General features: G+C 38.6%; 2 protein-coding genes across 7 annotated transcripts in view; one reads left to right on the plus strand and one right to left on the minus strand.

Annotated features, from left to right (window-relative positions):
* The window catches only part of LOC133664596 (gastrula zinc finger protein XlCGF26.1-like), a 254,184-nt gene that overhangs the window by 138,292 nt on the left and 99,343 nt on the right, over positions 1-16,549 (minus strand). The window lies entirely within an intron of this gene.
* Positions 11,408-16,549, plus strand: part of LOC133664649 (oocyte zinc finger protein XlCOF8.4-like) — a 28,151-nt gene continuing 23,009 nt past the window's right edge. For both annotated transcript variants that reach the window (XM_062069461.1, XM_062069460.1), the window contains exon 1: positions 11,408-11,809. Coding sequence is in view for 1 of the 2 variants with exons in the window: in XM_062069460.1 (XP_061925444.1) it covers positions 11,695-11,809 (115 nt within the window). In the remaining variant the exon portion in view is untranslated. The remainder of the gene's footprint in view (positions 11,810-16,549) is intronic.

Below are 16,549 nucleotides of genomic sequence, written 5' to 3' on the forward strand. Positions count from 1 at the left end.
CTATGAATCATTTGTTGGGTCTCTATAATAAATTGTATTCATTATCTTTATTACTCTCTTTTGTAATATGATGATTGTGTTGTGATTGTTTTATATGTATGTATGTCCCCAGATCTTTATGCAATATAAAAGTGAGAGAAAAAGGCTGAATTGTTTGTGGAAGGATGTTTTTGTTTTTACAAATTTACATTTGTGGTTTACAAAAAAATCCCCATTGTTGCGTTTTAAACATTTTTAACGTTTTTTTTCTTTTTTAACATCCCAAAAACAATATCAATACTAATCAAAGTTTGGAGTGTCAGGCAAAAGCCAATATTGTACATCATCCCACATAGATTTACTTTGCATTCATTCCATCCATCCATCCATTTTCTACCGTTTATTCCCTTTGAGGTTGCGGGGGGCGCTGGAGCCTATCTCAGCTTCAATCGGGCGGAAGGCTGGGTACACCCTGGACAAGTCGTACTTTGCATACATTCATAAAATAAACTGTTTATTTTGTTTCCCTTGTAGTGGATTGTCCGAAGCTTATCATCAACAAAAGTGAGTTTAGTACAAAAGGTTTATTTACCCATAGTCAAAAAGTGCAAAGTTGGATTGAGTTGCCAGTGCAGACAGACAAACGTCCTCCGGAGGACACAAGAGTCAAGCAATCCCCCATAGCCCTTGTCACTTGGCCATCTGTTTTCCCATGCCTCAAGGTCCTGTTGTTTTCGACCTGTTTGTCCTGCAACATCCTTGAATTCCTAAGTCATGATAGACAATCAAAACATTTTGTACGATGGTCAGACCGACTCCATATTCAACTTTGACTTACATCTGGTCCTTCAATGGTTTAGAATAGAAAAGAATGAAACGAGCAGACATTCTTGACAGACACGAAATATAGTTCAAAGGTCAGAAATTCCACTACATACCCCTCTTCCAGGGTTCTAGAACCCTGGCCCATACCAATTTCTGACGTAGGCCACCTACTTAAAATCTCTACCACAGATAGAGGCAAAAACCTCAATGTTTTTATACGAGGCAAAATTCCTCTATCACCCTTCTACGGAGCAATCGCTGTTACCAGCCTGCAGTAAAACCATATCACAGAACCCAATTAGTGGCCTACCCTTTGATTTAGTAAAGCAATAACAGAATACTTTGATCATGAACATCATTGAACATAATTACATGAATACATACACTACCGTTCAAAAGTTTGGGGTCACATTGAAATGTCCTTATTTTTGAAAGAAAAGCACTGTACTTTTCAATGAAGATAACTTTAAACTAGTCTTAACTTTAAAGAAATACACTCTATACATTGCTAATGTGGTAAATGACTATTCTAGCTGCAAATGTCTGGTTTTTGGTGCAATATCTACATAGGTGTATGGAGGCCAGTTTCCAGCAACTATCACTCCAGTGTTCTAATGGTACAAAGTGTTTGCTCATTGGCTCAGAAGGCTAATTGATGATTAGAAAACCATTGTGCAATTATGTTCACACATCTGAAAACAGTTTAGCTCGTTACAGAAGCTACAAAACTGACCTTCCTTTGAGCAGATTGAGTTTCTGGGGCATCACATTTGTGGGGTCAATTAAACACTCAAAATGGACAGAAAAAGAGAACTTTCATCTGAAAATCGACAGTCTATTCTTGTTCTTAGAAATGAAGGCTATTCCACAAAATTGTTTGGGTGACCCCAAACTTTTGAATGGTAGTGTATATATATATATATATATATATATATATATATTTATTCGGATGTATTTCACATTAATGATCAAATAAACAAATCTGTTTTAAAATGTATATAGACTTATGACTGTAAGGCATTTGCAGAATTATTTTTCCGGCATTTGCAATGAATGTAGTTACCAATATTGTTGATTACCAATTGATTTTGAACACAAAACTGAATTTCGTATGAGTCCATGCTCGATTAATGCTCGTGTAGATGGCTCGGTGGTGCCTCAGGCTGGTGGCCTGCCGACACCTCGTTGGGCTTTTGGCTGCCTTGGTGAAGAAGGAGATCCACTCAAACAGTCTGCCTCTGTCTCTCTTTGGGGTGTGGCTCAGTCCATTGGGCAGACTGTGCAATGGCATGTGCGCGCTGGCTGCTCTGGGGAAAGCTGAGGTAGAGTTGGAGCTGTTGGGGCTTTGGGGAAAGCTGAGGTAGAGTTGGGGATGATGGGGCTTTGGTCCACGCCCTCGGCTTGCTTCAAGGCCTCCTCGCCGCTTCGGCACTCCCGAGCCCTCCTTCCACAGCTGCTGGAGGTCCGACGGACACATCGTGGCTGGCAACCTTAGTCGTTCTCGTCATCGCTGGCAAGGTGTTGTCTCTCCTCTCGGTTCCTTCCAGTCAGGTATCGGGTGTTGGTCTGGGATCCAACTTTGACCGTGCCCCTCTCGGCGGGTGGAAGGGAATCTGGAGTGGCGGCTGTCATCCTCGAATCTGCACAGAGGAACTGGCACACAAATTCTGCATTTTGTAAACATACCATTTTGGTCTCATGGTCTTTCTGCCTTCCTAGGAAGCTGCTGTTCCTGGGAAGGGCTGATCTGTTTGCAGTTCATAGGGTGAAAAATTCAAAGGCCGTAAACACAGTTTTATTCAGGGACATTCGAATGATCATTAACGCTAATGGAAACATGTCAATCAAATTCAATTTGGTCTGTGCACAGAATTTAGCCAATTTGTTTTGATTTTCTGGTTCATCCTTTCAACCTTCCCTTGTGACTGAAGATAATAGCCTGTTTTCTTAAAATGGGTGCCGTTGTTTGACCTAAGCTTTTCGGGGAAACCATGTCGGGGTATTAGATCATTCACAAAACATTTAATTACCGAATTGGCATCCTCCTTTGAGGTTGGAGTTGCTTCCGCCAGCCACTGTGATTGTCAACCCAAATCATTACGTACCATTATCCTTGTACCGGATTGATCATATCAATTAAATAAAAACCTCGGCACGCACAAACTTGACACAATCCAAACTCACCTCCCCCCTCTGTCCCTGAAAAAAGGGACAGTGTTAGTCGTAGTAGTAGTAGTAGTAGTAGTAGTAGTAGTAGTAGTAGTAGTAGTTTCAGAAACATCCAAGAAAAAGAATAGGCAGCTAATAGTCAAGCGCAACAAGAACAGAGGCGGAGGACAGGTCATATTTGAGGTCAATGTTTGCTTTTTTTCTGTGGACCACTGGAGGGTGGCATTAGGGTAGGGAAACCCTTAGTGATATCGACCCTACATTTTATGCATATTATTCAATTATTCAATATGGCGAAAGCCACAAATATGCTTATATATATATATATATATATATATATATATATATATATATATATATATATATATATATATATATATATATATATTGTCACAATATTAGAAAATACTAACCTTATGGCAGATGCTTTTGCAATAGCAGTTTGATATTTTACAACACCTAGTGAATTATTGTGGCCACAATAATTCACTAAGTAGTTTATTTAATTTAGTCTATATATGATAGGACAATGCACAGAAACATTAAGTTCAAAGACAGATACGTTCTGTACCAGATTATATCTAATTAGCTACTTTCCATCTGCAGTCCCTGGCTACCTAAATTAAAGGGATACAAAAATCAGGCAATCAAATTATGACAATAATATCATACTACAGCATGTAATCAAATTAAGGAAAGTCATAAGATGCCCTTTCATTGACACATACTTAATATACAATACAACCACCCCTCATTTACATCATCACACAAAGACAATACATGCTCTTGTTCACATCTGTCATCATTTGTAAAAACAACCATGATTTTAACAGCCATACCTCACAATTTACAACAAAAATGCTCTCATGGATAAATATAATACACATTAAGTTGATGTGTCAACATAATGCCCCTCTTAGTGACCGAGTGAGCAGCTTTGATTGCTCCAAAGCCACTTTTTAACTTCAAATTGTCTATTCCTTTGGATATAACGGGGAGAAGGCTAATTGGTCTGTACTTGTTGATGTCTTGTTTATTTCCTGCTTTATGGATTGGGATGATAGTAGCAGCCTTCAACGTGGTAGGGAAAGTGTTTTCTGTTATTGATTTATTTATCAATGTTGTTATAGGAGCGGTAAGACTATCTTTATACATTTTTAGGAAGAAAATGTCCAGATCGTATATATCTCTAGATCGTGATTTTGTTTAACTTTGTTTCATTTGTTAATTCTAAAATAAGTCCATCCTGAATAAATGGCAATTATTTGTACTAATTATGAGGGACTTTTTATTCAGGGTTTGTACAGACTGGATGAAATGTTCATTAAAATTATTACTTATGTCCAGACTGTCTGTGATAGTAGCGCCTTTGATATTTAATGTTATAGTGTTGTTTCTTGTTTGCTCTCTTCCCGTAAGTTTGTATCTGGTTTTCCATAACTGTCTAATGTTCCCTTTTGCATCTTTGATTAATTCTAAGTGAAAGTCAGCCTTAGACTTCCGCATAAGCATTGCAACTTTGTTCCTCAAAACTTTTAAAATCATACGATCTGTATTTAGACCTGTTTTAATTGCTCTTTTGAGAGCTGACTCACAATTTTTCATTAGAATCCAAATTGTTTCATCAATCCAAGGTATTTTTTATTTTAGCACTTTTCTTTCTGGGTTTTGTATTAGTGTATTTACAGATGATCTCTTTGATTTTTGTCATCCAAATGTAATTCTAGTAGGGCTGCTTATCATTTGTGTCATCTAGAAGCCGTTTATAATATCCTTAAGTTTCTTTCTATGCGACTTATTTAACCAGTCCAGATTAACGTCCCCCATGACGTTCAATTCTTTCCTGCTGTGCTGTTTGAGGATGTCTGATAATTTATTGAGAAAATTGTCTCTAGCTGTGGTCGGTCGGTCGGTATGCTACAATTACCTTGAAATACATTTCTGAGGAAAATGTGTTTTTAATTCCAACACACTCAAGATGATCTACTGGGAGGGTTATTTGTTCACTTTTAATGTTTTCCCTTTCATAAATCATAACTCCTCCCCTCTTAGTCACTTGATCTGTTTTTTCTGTAATCTTGTATCCCGGGACATTAATTAGAACAAAAGGTGTTGTGGGTTTTAAACATGTCTCCGATAGACAAAGGTACCCCAGATTAGAGTCCGACAGTAACTGCTGGATTGGTTCAGTATGGTTCCTGTTGTAGAAAGTTTAATGATGTGGACACATTTGTTACTGAATACTTTCTACAGACTTCTGTCTCTAAGCGACTTTGTGTATGCAATAAGCAACTATAATTATTTGATATGCTTAAATATGTTGTTTTAGCTCAGCTGTTGTATAGCTGCTAGCTCCTCGTTGCCTATAGCAGGAGTCAGGGACGTTCACATGATTATAGAGAGGCAGGGGCTCAAAGTCAGAAAAGGACAGGCCATTTTTTTTTGGTACTTTACACAATATGGAAATTAATGTAAAATTAAATTTGCTAATAGGAAGCTAACTACTTAGCTGTGTGTCCTTTGTAGGTAAAAGTGATTGCCATTTCTTTTGTGTCAACAAATTATTGTCATAATGAGTTAATTCACATTATCATAGGCTTGGAAGACATGAAAAGCAACAAAACACTGGTTTATTATTAGGCTATTTATTGTTAAAGAATCTTTAACAATTTTTGAAATGATCGTCCATCTGCATTTTTGGGACATCTAAGTACAGGTTGACATGGTCCTCTATCAACACACATTTTGACATAGCTGGCATTACATTTTAGATCAAAAGCTTGTTGGTGGGCAGGATCTGTAGGATACTTTAACAGTGCAATATTTGGTAAGACCTCTTCTCCTACATTTCTTGTAGCTCCTTCAACTTCCCCCTCATCTATGGCTTCCTCTGCAGTAGTATCATCTGCCTCCCTTCCCACAAACAGTAGGTGTGGTGCCCAGGGAACCAGGGACCACCGCCCCCACGCAGCCAAGTTGGACAGTGACAGGAACCCCAGAGCCCGGCCCACCGCGCCGCCCACAAGGGCCAGCAGCAGGCCGCAGACAGACGCACCCGGCAGAGGACAAGGCACGAGAAAAGCATGGGACAGCCAGACCCCAAGCCAGCAAGAGACCACACCCCACACGGGCAGAAAGGCGGGACGCCCCGCCCGAGGGGCCCGGAGACCCCCCGCAACCGGACAGGAAGACTGCCCCCGCCCCACCGGCAACTGGGCCCCCAAGAGCCCACCCCCCACCCCCGGAGAGCGGGGCAAGGCCAGCCCCCGGCCACCCCACCCAAGTCGGCCGCCACAGGACCACCCAGCACGGGGCCACGGGAACCACCCACCCCACCCGCAGAGACCCCAACGATGTAAATGGAACAACCAGCAACCGCCCCGCCGAGTCCCCCCCCCTGAGGTAGGGGGAAATAAAAAAAATAAAATTAATAAAATATATTTTAAAAAAAATAAAAAAAATAAAGTGATAATAGATTATAAATAAATAGATAATAGATTATCTATAAATTAATTAAACTATCATTTGTCTATCAGTTGGTTCGAGCACGTTGTCATGCTACACTTCACTTGTGCACTCTGACCTCCTGTCGTGTGTGATATTCTACAAAACAAAAGAATGCATTTATTCTCGTTCCTCCATCTGCTCATTCAAACCAGTCACAACATTGTAATTTTTATTCAACACTATTCACAGCAAACGGTTGTAAAGGTTATAGTTATTCACATTATTCTATCAAAAGTCTATAGCTAACTGAAAGCTGTTGATTTTTGGTGTGCCTCCTTTATTTATTCTATGTTATGCCATTATCCTATCTTAGCTAACCTCCCAGATGCATGGTGTAATGCTATGTCTAAATACAAATAAAATACTCCAAACTAAAATGTTAGTCTACACTTTAAAGTTAAACGACTTAAAACTTACTTTTAGTATATTCATTTCCAAACTCACCTCCACCACAGCAGACATCTTCCTCAATCATTTTCCAATACCCCCATAAATTGGATAGGTGTTTCACAACAGTGGTTAAGTAGTTATTTAAGTAATAGATTTCAATATGTGGAAATTCATAAGACTAAATCACAGCTAGAAAGAGTAACTTGGGGGGTTCCACAAGCCTTGTTATTGGGACCTAAGTTATTTATACTTAATCTAAATGATATTTGTTCAGTATCTAATTAATTAAATGTATTACGTTTGCAGATGATACAAATGTATATTGTTCAGGAGAAGACTTGAAGAAAGCGTTTGAGGAAAATCGAGGTTGAGTTGATTCAGCTAAAAAATGGTTTGATATTAATAAGTTATCATTAAATGATAATAAAACTAAATTTTTGGTTTTTAGTGGTGCAAAGACAAATTGTGAAACAAAATTTAAATTGAATCAAGTGGAAATTGACAGAGTACTGTATATGAAACTAAATTCTTGGGAATAATACTTGATCGTAAATATGTTGGCAACCGCATATTGAATATATTAAGAAAAAATATCCAAATCCATTGCTATTCTGTATAGAGTAAGACACATGCTGAATAAGAAATGTCTGCATATGTTATATTATTCTTTTATTTTTCCATATTTAACATATTGTTTTGAAGTTTGGGGAAATGTTTATAGAACAAATATAGACCCAATAATTAAACTTAAAAGACTCATTAGAATAATACTCAAAGTGTGCTACTATGAACATACCAATCCATTATTTATAAGTTATAATGTGTTAAAATGTTCAGGTATTCTATTTAAAAAAAATAAAAGAACAACAGCCTTCCAGCTTGTATTCTTAGGTTATTTACATTATGAGGAGAAAACTATAATTTACAGGGGATATTGATTTCTGAAATTGGTCAAGTAAGAACAACTATAAAAAACACAAATGTATTTCAGTTTTAGGAGTTAAATGGTGGACCATCCTCAGTGATGAGCTGAACACATGTAGTTTTTTGTTATGGTTAAAGAAACCTTGAAAGGTGTAATGATTAAACATTATAAAATATAGTAACAATTACTTTCATCTTTTAACGTTGATGTTCCAGGCAATCTTATGTTCAGTGAATGTATAGGATAGGCCAATATAAGCTTTGGCTTCAGCCTATTCCTTTATCGGTCATTCTTTTTCTTTTCTTTTCTTTCTGTGTGTAAATGTGTATGATTGTTAAAATGTCTAATCTGTACTGTTAAACTGGTCACACAAAATGGTTGATGGTTGATTATATGACCGAAATAAATTTATTTCATGTATTCATTCATTATCTATCGCACATTCAGTTTTATTCCATTTAGCATCTAATTATTCCTATTGATTTATTCCTATTTTACTCAAAAAAACAAACAAACAAATAAACAAACTTGCAGGGAACCACAACCAACAGCATATGCTGACACAGCATACCATTTACGAATACCTTCATTTGTCACTTTCTCATCTTTTCTTCACTTTCGTTTTCCTTTACAAACAACATCCTGTATCCATCTCTTCCTTACACTTCACACAATGTTTCTATTTTCCGTTCTCATCTCCTAGAAACCATTCAAGTAAGGTTATAAACATCCATTTTCCATGTTTTCTCAATCCATCCTCTTCACCCTCAATCTTCCTTTACCTGCTCTCTCTCTCTCTCTCTCTCTCTCTCTCTCTCTCTCTCTCTCTCTCTCTCTCTCTCTCTCTCTCTCTCTCTCTCTCTCTCTCTCTCTCTCTCTCTCTCTCTCTCTCTCTCGCTCTCGCTCTCGCTCTCGCTCTCGCTCTCGCTCTCGCTGTCGCTCTCGCTCTCTCTCCCTCTCTTTCACAATAAAAACACAACAATCCAAAATAAATCAGTCTTCTAAAATACAACAGGATCAACAGCACCCCAAAACCATTTAATGTCATGCGTCTTTATTTATCTCTTAACAATTATTCCTCCTTCATAACCTGAATTTTAGAACTTTAACTTTAGATATGATTTAGACTATAAAACTCCTTTGTCCCACACGTCATAAGACTGTACAACTCCTCTCTGGGGGGAGCTAAGATGACAGGGGATGCAAAACAATAACAGTTCAATACTTTTTCATAACATGGTCACTAATGCCTAGTTTCTCTTGTTCCCTCTTATTTTACTGTTTTATTTTTATTCTCATTGTTGTTTTTTATTTTTATTCTACTGTAATGTTTTTCTATTTTGTTTCCATGTATACCCCCATTAGTTACTTTTTACTTTTTACTTTTAAAACTCAATCTCAATTTTGTACACTGCTGCTGGAATTTAATTTTTTTTGAGGGAACTCTCCTGAAGGAATCAATAGAGTGCTATCTATCTATCTATCTATTGTTAATCCGAGCACAGTTCATGACGTCTCGTCCTTGTAAACACTGGACAGACTTCTTATCTTGCAGACATTTATTTCCATTTAGTTTTATTCTCTACATGTAATTCTACATGCTTCAGTGTCACATAGAAATTTGCTTTCTTTGTTATTTATTTCAATTATTATTTCTGGTTTACTTGCTGTCTGTTTACTTAAAGGCCTACTGAAATGATTTTTTTTTATTCAAACGGGGATAGCAGATCCATTCTATGTCTCATACTTGATCATTTCGCGTTATTGCCATATTTTTGCTGAAAGGATTTAGTAGAGAACATCGACGATAAAGTTCACAACTTTTGGTCGCTGATAAAAAAAGCCTTGCCTGTAACGGAAGTAGCGTGACGTCGCAGGTTGAAGGGCTCCTCACATTTCCCCATTGTTTACAGCAGCAGCGAGAGCGATTTGGGCCGAGAAAGTGACGATTACCCCATTAATTTGAGCCAGGATGAAAGATACGTGGATGAGGAACGTGATAGTGAAGGACTAGAGTGCAGTGCAGGACGCATCTTTTTTTCGCTCTGACCGTAACTTAGGTACAAGCTGGCTCATTGGATTCCACACTCTCTCCTTTTTCTATTGTGGATCACGGATTTGTATTTTAAACCACCTCGGATACTATATCCTCTTGAAAATGAGAGTCGAGAACGCGAAATGGACATTCACAGTGACTTTTATCTCCACGAAAATACATCGGCAAAACACTTTAGCTACAGAGCTAACGTGATAGCATCGGGCTTAACTGCATATAGAAACAAAAGAAATAAACCCATGACTGGAAGGATAGACAGAAAATCAACAATACTATTAAACCATGGACATGTAACTACACGGTTAATGCTTTCCAGCCTGGTGAAGCTTAACAATGTTGTTGCTAACAACGCCATTGAAGCTAACTTAGCAACGGGACCTCACAGAGCTATGCTAAAAACATAAGCTATCCACCTACGCCAGCCAGCCCTCATCTGCTCATCAACACCCGTGCTCACCTGCGTTCCAGCGATCGACGGAGTGACGAAGGACTTCACCCGATCATAGATGCGGTCGGCGGCTAGCGTCGGATCGCGTGTCTGCTATCCAAGTCAAAGTCGTCCTGATTGTGTTGCTACAGCCAGCCGCTAATACACCGATCCCACTTAAAGCTTTCTTCTTTGCAGTCGTCATTGTTCATTAAACAAATTGCCAAAGATTCACCAACACAGATGTCCAGAATACTGTGGAATTTTGCGACGAAAACCGAGCTTTTCGTATTGGATAAAATGGTGTCCGAATACTTCCGTTTCAACGATTGATGTCACGCGCATACGTCATCATATATAGACGTTTTCAACCGGAAGTTTAGCGGGAAATTTAAAATTGCAATTTATAAGTTAACCCGGCCGTATTGGCATGTGTTGCAATGTTAAGATTTCATCATTGATATACAGGTATAAACTATCAGACTGCGTGGTCGGTAGTAGTGGGTTTCAGTAGGCCTTTAAAATACTTCAAAAATGTAACGCTTGCCAAAAAAGTAATTTGGAGTAGTAAACAAAACGTAATGAACTTCAATATGATTTATTCAATTAAAATAACTGAGATGTAGTTTTTTTCTTAATTCCAGAAAAAGATTTGTCAGTAAGTATATATTTTCCACATCACTTTATGTTAAGTGCCATAATGTTTAGTTATGGGCTGATTTCAGCTTTTTAAAAGGTATTGCAACAAGTCAACAGTACTGAATTGTATTATATATTTTTAACTTTTGAAATTTCGATCCAGTAACTTTAAACCAGAAAATATGTGTAAATAATATTAAAGCATACTGCAAGTCACTTTTTGCAGGCATCATGTTGTAATTTAGGGGTTATATTTAACATAAAGTCTATTTTTTTAACACGTTAAGAGTACTATAGCGCTATAAAATGCTTGATTTACAGGACCAAATTTTCCACATATTTATGAACAATATAACAATACATAATATAAGACTAATAGAAAATGTAACAATATAAAACAATTAATACAATTTATTATATCGCTTTTAAAGCTTTTTTAAAGCAACGAAACATCTCGCGAGAGCAGAGCAGCGCTGTCTTGTGACGTCAAGTGTGCCAACTGTCGTAAAAGCTCATGGGAAAAAAAGAACAAGTGAAGGCGGACGCTAATAAATTAGTGTTGTTATTTGTTCGCTATTATGTAAATATTATGTCGTACAAGAGACATATTTAATTATTTATTTCAGGGTAGAACGTCTCGGTCCGCCAGAATCTTTGCGTTGCTGAGCTAGTCGGTACTGTAAAGCTGAGAAGCTAGTTAGCTTAGCTTGTTAGCTGCTGCGTAAAGTGTTGTGATTGTGTGAAAATGTGAGTGTAAAGTGTTGTGATTGTGTGAAAATGTGCGAAAGAATGATAGCAAAGGAGGAAGTTTCTAGAACAAAAGAGAAGGAGCGACAACATCAACTACGTGACGCTGTTTTCAAGAAACATCAAGTTGTGTTACACAGAACAGGTTTGTTTACTTAATTCTTACTCTTACATCTTCACTAACTTTATATTTCATTATTAACACTTTTCTTAAACGTATTGTGTATAAGAAGGTGAATTGTCTTGTGGGGATGATGCACTGCTTAGTTTGTATATTCTTCATTAAAACGAGACCGTTTTAGCCACACAATATTTGTAAGAGGTTTATGTCAGTGGCGTGTAGACTTTTTTGAAGCAGTGTAACATTTAATCTGGTCTGGTTTGATTATTTAAGTATAGAAATTCCGGTACCGGTACCAAAATGTACGTATTTCGATACTTTTCGGTACTTTTTGATACATTTCTAAATGAAATAGACCACAAAAAATTGCATTATTGGCTTTATTTGAACAAAATATCTTAGGGTACATTAAACATATGTTTATTATTGCAAGTTTGTCCTTAAATAAAATAGTGAACATACTAGACAACTTGTCTTTTAGTAGTAAGTAAACAAACAAAGGCTCCTAATTAATCTGCTAACATATGCAGTAATATATTGTGTCATTTATATTCTATTATTTTGTCAAAATTATTAAGGACAAGTGGTAGAAAATGAATTATTAATCTACTTGTTCATTTACTGTTAATGCCTGCTTACTTTCTATTTTAACATGTTCTATCTACACTTCTGTTAAAATGAAATAATCACTTATTCTTCTGTTGTTTGATACTTTACATTAGTTTTGGATGATACCACAAATTTAGGTATCAATCCGATACCAAGTAGTTACAGGATCATACATTGGTCATATTCAAAGTCCTCATGTGTCCAGGGACATATTTCCTGACTTTATAAACATAATATGAAATTAAAAAAAACAAAAGAAGATTTTGTGATGATAAAACATATCAATGTAGTCATAGTAGTATCGACTAGATACGCTCCTGTACTTGGTATCATTACAGTGGATGTTAGGTGTAGATCCACCAATGGTGTTTGTTTACATTGTGACGCCTGTGAGCTATTGTATCCTCCTACGGTGTGTAGTGAAGCATGTTTAGCTATTCCTCGTCCTGCAGGGATGATACTTGTAAGAATCTTACGTTATTTGTCACCATGGAGGCGAGGATTAGTGATTTAGAAGTAGCTAGAACACTGTCGACTGCAGATGGACTTTAGCTTCTAGCTAGCTAACCATGTCTTAAAGCACCTCTTCCTGAGGGCATTTCAGTTATAACTTCACCTTTATCTTTACTTTTTACACCAAAATGCGTCCGTTCTCTCTTCCCTGTCTACACACTGTGTCTGCTTGTAAGTACTCTGTGTATGTGCGCTGCCGAACATGCTCCTCTGCTCGTAAACCAGCAATGACACAACGTGACGACGACGTGGGGTTGGGGGACCGGTACTTTTTAGAGGCGGTATAGTACCGAATATGATTCATTAGTATCGCGCTACTATACTAATACTGGTATACCGTACAACCCGAGAACAACATTTATGTTATGCAGGAATTCTTATTTAGATGTTATTGGATCAGATCACTATTATTTTCAAGTAACACGTGTGTTGTATTTATTTTTTTTATGCTGTTTATACTTTGGTTCTTTCCGGTTGTTTCCGTGTGCCCAAATAGGGAACGGCCGGGTAGGAGGAAATAGAACAAGAGAGCGGGAGACTTGTGAAGACAACAAAACTATTATAAACTCAACTGTAACTGGCCTCTAAGCCACAGCCGTCAAAGTTGGTGAGACACAAAATAACAAGGGTACTGTAGGTTACCATGGTTACCACCACCAAGTATGGAGTGAATCTTCTTCTAGGACAATTGTTGACATTAAAGAATATTGCACAGAACTGAGCTCCTACTGTACAACTTGCAACAGTCGGCGAAAATACAAATACTTTTTGAATACTTTAAAATAATACACAGTGTGCCTTTTAAGAGTTTGACTTTCTGTTTATTTGCAACATGCATGCATACAACATGATACATCACATATGCGTGCACACGACATGATGCATCACACATGCATGCATACAACATGATACATCACACATGCATGCATACAACATGATACATCACACATGCATGTATACAACATGATGCATCACACATTCATGCATACAACATGATACATCACACATGCATGCATATAACATGATACATCACACATGCATGCACACAACATATGCATCACACATGCATGCATACAACATGATACATCACACATGCATGCATACATCATGATACATCACACATGCATGCATATAACATGATACATCACACATGCATGCACACAACATGATGCATCACACATGCATGCATACAACATGATACATCACACATGCATGCATACAACATGATGCATCACACATGCATGTATACAACATGATGCATCACACATGCATGCATACAACATGATACATCACACATGCATGCATACAACATGATACATCACACATGCATGCATACAACATGATACATCACACATGCATGCATACAACATGATGCATCACACATGCGTGCATACAACATGATGCATCACACATGCGTGCATACAACATGATGCATCACACATGCATGCATACAACATGATACATCTTGCTTACTTGCTTATGGTTGTCCATCGAGTCCGATGATGACATCCACTTCTATCGGTGAGTTCGTTGGTGGCTGAATAGCCCTATCCTGGATAAACAAACCCTACTGCAGGTAGGGCATGTAAATGTGGTGGTGGAAACGGCAACTGTAGGTGTATTCCTCCTGAGTCTTCTCTCCTGTCTCTTGGCTGTCCTATCCTCCTCCAGCAGGCGGGTGCCATCCTGGCACAGCTGACGCCAGGTGTTACGATCAGCAGTCACATCCTCCAGGGCCTCAGGTCTGATTTTACACTTCCTTAGTGCAGTCTTCAGCTGGTCTTTATATCGTTTCCTCTGCCCTCCAGCAGAGCGACGACCATGGTGTAGCTGGCCGTATAACACTTTGCGAGGCAGGCGGTCTGAGGGCATCCTTACTACGTGGCCCAGCCATCGTAGTTGGTGCAGGGTGATCATGGCCTCAATACTCCTGCAGTTGGTTTTTGAGAGTATTTCAGAGTGAGGCACACGATCACGCCATGTGATCCCCAGGATGCGCTGAAGGCAGCGTATGTGGAACTGCTCTAGGGCCTTGATGTGGCGGCTGTAGGTTACCCAGGCTTCACAGCTGTAGAGGAGGGTAGTGAGGCAGATAGCTTGATAGACAGAGACCTTTGTGTGGAGATGGAGGTTCTTGTTTTGGAAGACCCGACGTCTGAGTCTCCCAAAAGCTGCCGCTGCCTGCTTGATCCTGTTCTGGACCTCACTATCAACAGTGTTGTCATCAGAAAGAATGCTCCCCAGGTATCTGAAGGATGGAACGATTGCTATTTTTTCTCCAGAAACCGTGAAGACAGGTGATGTAGATGGCTTGTTGGAGCTCCACTGGCAAACTACTTCTGTCTTTCTGGTGTTGACGGTCAGTCCCATCCTGCTGTACGCTCTCACCACAGCCGCAAGAACAGACTGAAGGTCTTGTGGGCTGTGAGATACAAGAACACAGTCATCTGCGTACTGCATCTCAACAATTCTCTCCCTCTGCAATTTGGTGGTAGCCTGAAGCCTCCTGATATTAAAGAGGTTGCCATCTCGACGGAAGTCCACTGTCACACCGCTGCTGTCCTCAATCTCCTTGTGGAGAAGCTTGGTAAAACATAGCAAGAAGATGTTAAAAAGCACTGGTGCTAGTACACACCCCTGCCTTACTCCTGTATGTACAGGGAAGGGGGCAGACTCTTGACCTCCTATGGTCACTCGAGCAGTCATTCCATCATGAAACTGACGGAGGATGTTAACGAACTTAATGGGACATACAACATAACATACATATTACTCAATAAGTAATAGCATTAAAAATAAATAAATAATAATGAGTGAAGTAAGTTATATTTCATATGGTGAGATGAGTAAGATTATCTTGAAAATGAATGGATGAAATACCTTCAGAATGTTTATCATGGTTCTTCTTTGTACTTTGTAAACACTTTAAAGGCCTACTGAAATGAAATTTTATTCAAACGGGGATAGCAGATCTATTCTATGTGTCATACTTGATCATTTCGCGATATTGCCGTATTTTTGCTGAAAGGATTTAGTATAGAACAACGACGATAAAGATCGCAACTTTTGGTATCTGATAAAAAAAAAGGCTTGCACCTACCGGAAGTAGCGTGACGTAGTCAATTGAACATATCCGCAAAGTTCCCTATTGTTTACAATGATGGCCGCCAGAAGTGAGAGAGATTCGGACCGAGAAAGCGACGATTTCCCCATTAATTTGAGCGAGGATGAAAGATTTGTGGATGAGGAAAGTGCAAGTGAAGGACTAGTGGGGAGTGGAAGCGATTCAGATAGGGAAGATGCTGTGAGAGCCGGGGGTGACCTGATATTCAGCTGGGAATGACTACAACAGTAAATAAACACAAGACATATATATACTCTATTAGCCACAACACAACCAGGCTTATATTTAATATGCCACAAATTATTCCCACATAAAAACACCTGCGTGTTTGTTATGCTAGCTCCTAGCTACTAGCTCGAGCTAGTTATAGCTCGAGCGGGTTATATGGACGGGATCCCGTCCATATAACCCGCCAATACAATTCAAACACCTGCACAACACACACACTCACTCAGCCCAAAGGACCGTTCACCTAACCCAAGGTTCATAAAGCTTATATATCTAACCAAAGTTACGTA

The sequence above is a fragment of the Entelurus aequoreus genome, linkage group LG14, assembly GCF_033978785.1.
Source record: "Entelurus aequoreus isolate RoL-2023_Sb linkage group LG14, RoL_Eaeq_v1.1, whole genome shotgun sequence".
Lineage (NCBI taxonomy): Eukaryota > Metazoa > Chordata > Actinopteri > Syngnathiformes > Syngnathidae > Entelurus > Entelurus aequoreus.